The sequence below is a fragment of the Magallana gigas genome, chromosome 3, assembly GCF_963853765.1.
Source record: "Magallana gigas chromosome 3, xbMagGiga1.1, whole genome shotgun sequence".
Taxonomy (NCBI): domain Eukaryota; kingdom Metazoa; phylum Mollusca; class Bivalvia; order Ostreida; family Ostreidae; genus Magallana; species Magallana gigas.
Window position 1 is genome coordinate 41,678,139 of NC_088855.1, and position 5,666 is coordinate 41,683,804.

A 5,666-nucleotide genomic window follows, 5' to 3' on the forward strand; every position below is an offset into this window, starting at 1 on the left:
TCCAGGCGAGCTTCGACGCTTTTGAAGTCAAACAACCATAAATGCCTTTAAACACATCTACAATCTTTTGTCTACAATCCCTGAAAATTTAAATTCAATATCTTTTTTCGTTTAGGAGGAGATAGCAGGACAAAATGACCCTCTAAAAATCACTAAAACGTCGATATCTCCCGAACGGAAATGACGTCATTAAAATAAAAAATTATATATAAGGTTTTTATCAATATCTACAAGATCTGAAATTTTCACGAAAATCGGTCAAGTCGTTTTCAAGAAATCGCTTGTACAAAAAAGCATAAGAAAAAAAAAATAAAAGGGAAAAAGAAACAAAGCAATAACAATAAGGTCTTCCGTTGGAAACGGAAGACCTTAATTATAAATATTATAGGTATCTACAGGTTCGAAACACAATTTCTTACAAATTACGTTAAGTTGCATCACAGGGAGCATTCATTAATTTGATAGGTTATTATTTTATGTTGGCCTTCTGTTCTGATATCCAAAAATCGATTTTCTGACAGAAGAAAAAAACAAATAATTTAATAATTTTTTTAGTCAAGAAATCGATTTTCATATCTAAAATGATTTTCTGACATCAAGAATTCGATATTTTGGTATCCAAAAATCCTTAATTCTTGATATGAAAAATTATTTTGTGATATCAGAAAATCAGTCGGGTTCGAGGTACATAAACTAAAGCTATATGGAAGCATACAAGTTCAAACTCCAACCAAACTGACACTTAGAAGAAGGAAATGAGATTTATAGACGGGGTGGATGTTGGTTGTTTGGTGGGCATTGGGTTTGACTTTATCTTGGCATATGGGTTACATCGACTCTACAAGCGTGCTCTGCGTTCTGCTATCAACATCGAAGTAAGTTTGAAAGTGAAAGTACAAATGAGCAGAATTTTACATAGTGTTTATGATGCAATTAATAATTAGATTGATAAATACATAAATTGTATCTATGTACAAATACCAGATCAAACAAAGGTTAACATGTCAATTTATGATTTTATTGCTAGAAGTTTGACAACCATCATGTGTCCGTTTTTCATGATACCAAAAACCATTTCTTGACATTTAGCGATGATGAAATTGACAAGATGAAAATGAATTTAACTTATTAGGACTAGGATGAAGATGTTCAAACATTTTTCTGACAGTACTTTAAAAAAACTGAAAATAAAATCTATGAATCAAAGTTATAGTTCTTTAAATAAAAAAAATATGTTTTTCAGAATGTTCAGAAGTATTCAATTGACAAGGAATTGTCCAAAAAGCTTGAAGATGCCCCCTACAGTGTTATCCCTTATGGATGCATTGAAGGAGTGATCTATCCTGCTGTGGCAACTTTAAAGAGCAACTTCAATTCGGAAAAAGAAGGAGTTATGCAACATACCTCTTTGGTTGAGCACAAGTCAAGAAGGGTTCAAGGCATTTGGTATTTATTGTTTGTTTTTTTCATTTGTTGTTAATCATTGTTATAGTTCAAAATTACCATTTCTCTCACTTTTGGACAATTCTTAACAAGAGTTACAATTGAAATTGATGAAAGAAAACAAAAGCCAAGAATTCTTCATTGATATCTGCATCTGACACTATAAATTAACCCATTCAGCAGAATGAAAAAAAAAATTCTTATGGAGATTTATGATTGAAAATCTGACATCTCTTTCCATTCCAAAATCTTAGGAAATAACTCACACAGCTTGTCAAAGTTTCATTCATGAGTAACTTTAATGCTGTTTGCAATGCAAAATGCTGATAGAATTTTTATTTTTTAGCTGAAACAGCTAAAAGTTGACAAGATAGAGAGGATGTCTGAAAGGAGAAATCTTAAGATTTTTACTTCTAGTGACAATTATAGTTTTTACTCTGAGGTATTCATGAAAATTGAATAATTTAAGAAAATATGCTGCATAAATATCTTGGGACAGAGTATAGAGGCATGACAATGGTTTAAGATTAAAATTTTCATTATTTTTAAATTTTTAGGTCTATGACAATTCGTCTACTAGTTATTTGTTGAAATGCTTAAAGCAATATGAGCTGCAATTTTCCTGTTGAATTTTTTGGTTACAAAAATGTTATTTTCTACTAAAATTACAGAAATATTATGGTTTTTAAACATCTTTTTGCCATATTTTTGTGTAAAATGCCATTAAGAAGCCTTAATTGGAGCAAAATTGAATTATTGTCGTCTTGTACAAAAATTGATTTGCTATATATATTCCTTAGAAGAGAAATCTTTCCTCTGACAAAAATTTATGATTTTTTCAAACCTTATTTATCATAAAAGTTTAAGTTATATGCAGACTTATCATACTAGCAGCTTTTTCCAGCAAAATAAAATTCCAAAAAATACAGCTCATATTGCTTTAACTTTAGTATTTCTAATGGTCAACCAATTGATGTCAGTTCACTAAGTTGTTGAATTTGAACTGAGCTACAGAGCTAACATTTTTTTGTTATGTAAACAAGGCTTATGCCATGTTTTAGTTTACATGTATTTAACTGAAATTAAAACAAAAGGAATTGTAAAAAACACTAAAAAATGTTAAACTGCATTAAATATTTAACAAAATACCATAGATAATAATTGCAAGCATATTTCATTGCCAATATTAAGAAAGAAATATGTGTGGGATAAAGTGTCTTTGTGCCTTTAAAATCAAAGTTATGAATAGAGCTTTAGAAATTTGCTTAAAATGGATTAAATCAGTTTAATATGAGTAGGTAAAGATGAAATACATTAAAACTGATTATGATCTTATTTCACAAAAAGTATATATTTAAGCCAAGAATTGGGTATTTCCAATGAAAAGGACACATTGAATGCATGCATGCTCCAACACCAGTTTTTACTATGATGTGCAAAATAATATGAACAATAGCATATGTGAAAATGGTTTTTGAGTAGCATTGCACTCTATCCTTCCTACTGTAAATTATGAAGAAAACTGAAGAATTTTTCAAGGTCTTAAAAAATAGTGGGTAATGCCCATTTACATGACATCATAGAAGCTCGAATACAGAACGATGTTGAAAAAATTCTAGATTTCTGTAACTTTCATATTTAGCTTTATATTTAGTAACAATGTCTGTATGATATGATCATAATTTTTAAAATTTGTAAAAATAGGGGGCAGAAATTTGACCATATTAAATATAATACTGGTAGATTTTTGTCAGTTGTTTATTCATTGCCAGCACAAGATTTACACATATTATTTGGTTATTAATGATTAGAATTTACTGTTACCTGTGATTATATTTTAGGTCTGATGTAAAGAATGTCATACGAGACACACTGGAAATGATTCCATTCTATCTTGTTCCACATGGAGAAGGCCGTCATACCACAAGAGTCTTGGTGACTGAGCCCAACTCTGCCCACCACATTGACGAGGAACTGTCTGTCACTCACGAAAACTTCATTCAAACTCCGTCCGACATCATAAAGAAAGGAATGGAGTTGATCAGTGGAGAAGTCCACAAGGGGTACCAGGAGACAGAGAAAATGCTGCTTGTTGGGAGACATCTCATGGCCATTGGAAAACTTGTTAAAGAAGGAGAAGAAATAAAAATGATGCCACCATCTTCAGACTTTCGATACATTCTATCTCAAAAAACTAAAGATGAGTTAGTAAGGCTGCATAGGAACAAAGCGACTATATATAAAGTTTTGGTTGGGGTACTAGGGGTTGCTGGAGCTACCCTAATTTGTGTATTGGTGTATAGGTATTACAAAAAGATCAGAAATTATGAAGATGAACAAAGAAAGAAACAGGAGATCCAGCGATTGAGAGATCAGGAGGAACAAAGGCGAGCTAGGATAGCACACCGAACAAACCCAGAGACACTTTTGTCAAGTACATCAGACAATTGGGATCAATCAAAATGTGTGGTTTGTTTGACCAATGAGAGGGAAGTTGTACTGTTGAACTGTGGACATGTATGTGTGTGTGGAGACTGTGCATTTGCTCTGCCTGAACCAAAGAAGTGTCCTGTATGTCGAGAAAGAGTAGATAGATTTGTCACAACTTTTACACCATGATTTATACAGAAATTAAACTAATATTTCATGTAAATCTAAACATATCTCTACAGCCAGGGACGTATATTTAGTCCCTGCTACAGCTTTGATGTAGTGTAAGATTTGTTTACATAGGTCTATGTTTGAAGAATATCATGAGATTTATTTTTAAAGAATTACAAGTTTTCATTTTGTTACAAAAATAACATATCTTTTTAACCCCCTTCATTCATAGAGACAGTCAACGATGAAGAGCACACGTAGTGTATTTATTTAGATTACATAACCTTTGAAATAGAAACAGAAAATCACGTTACAAAAATTCGATTTAATTTCACTCGGACAGGAACACCCCACCCAATCTCCCCTAAATAATAGATACCCGGTAATTCACAAGGGCAGATAACTTTAATTGAACGTGAAGTAAAATGGTATAGTGTTATGGGGATTATTTCCCTTTCACTTGCTGTATAAACATACTGGACTATGAATGAAGAATTCTAATCACATCTTAGTTACTACATGTATCAGTAGACTTATTTCCCTCAATCCTTTTTTAATTTTTTCGAGGGGGAAGGCTACTAATACAGAGTAATTCTAGTCAGACTTCGTTTTTGATGGTTGTCTTGAGATTGATTGACGTTCTATGCAGTCCCCGTTAGTTTTCTACATCTGATAGTTATGTGACTCGGGCGGACTTGTTGATCTGCCGCATTAAAAGGACTCTTAACTTGAAAACTTAGGGCTCAGTACAGATGGTGCTGGTAAATGCACATATTTTTTTTTTAAATCAAATCACTTTGTGATGTAGTAAAGTCACGTAAAAGCCATACATTGCTCATTTGATCTGAACATTGGTGACGATTAATTTTCTTATTTTCAGTGCAAGAGCTGAATTGGGATGAAAAATAAAATCAGTTCTCCTATTTGAAAATTCAATAAATTTTTTAAGCTTAGAAATGACGTTTGCGTAACATAAATCACAAAGAATGATAGACGATATTCATTATGTTCAAATTTAAGAATTAATTTTATTTGAGCTTACAAACTGAAAATATGTAGTTCTATAGGGGAAATTTGGTTTTGACATTTCAACACATATATCTATGGCACGCCAAATTCACAAAAATGAGTTAAATATAACATAGCTTCACTGTATAGATGCTAGATTTATCTCCTGTAAACTATGGTTTACAAACCGTTTACCATTCGTTAATCATTTGTAAAACCATATTTGACATTGTAAACTCTAGTTTACGAATTTACCAGATAAACTATGTTTTGAAATCGAAAATGAATGTTTTTTGTGTTACTATAGTTTCAATTTCTGGAGCATAGACTACGGTTTACAGATGTAAAAATATAGATTAACGTCGTTAACTTCAGCGTACTGTTCGTAAACTACAGTTTATAACCGATAAACCTAGTTCATCGACTTTAAAACATATCATTTTTGTGAAATGGGAGCTACGATCTGGATCCAAAGCACATCATTAATAGCTCGCTGAGACAAAGTCGGAAGAAAAGGGGGTGTAATGCCATACCCTCGGCTTTCCGTGTCCGAACCTGGTTATTAAAAGATTTGGAGCAGGTCCAGTATCTAAAATATTAATGGTCTTATCTTC

General features: G+C 32.1%; 1 protein-coding gene across 1 annotated transcript; it reads left to right on the forward strand.

Annotated features, from left to right (window-relative positions):
• The first annotated feature begins 674 nt into the window (after positions 1-674).
• On the forward strand, positions 675-4,217 carry LOC105346997 (mitochondrial ubiquitin ligase activator of NFKB 1). The gene is made up of 3 exons (XM_011455844.4): positions 675-875; positions 1,244-1,446; positions 3,285-4,217. The coding sequence occupies exons 1-3, from the start codon at positions 756-758 to the stop codon at positions 4,060-4,062; spliced, it is 1,101 nt and encodes a 366-aa protein (XP_011454146.3). The 5' UTR covers positions 675-755; the 3' UTR covers positions 4,063-4,217.
• The last annotated feature ends 1,449 nt before the right edge of the window (positions 4,218-5,666 follow it).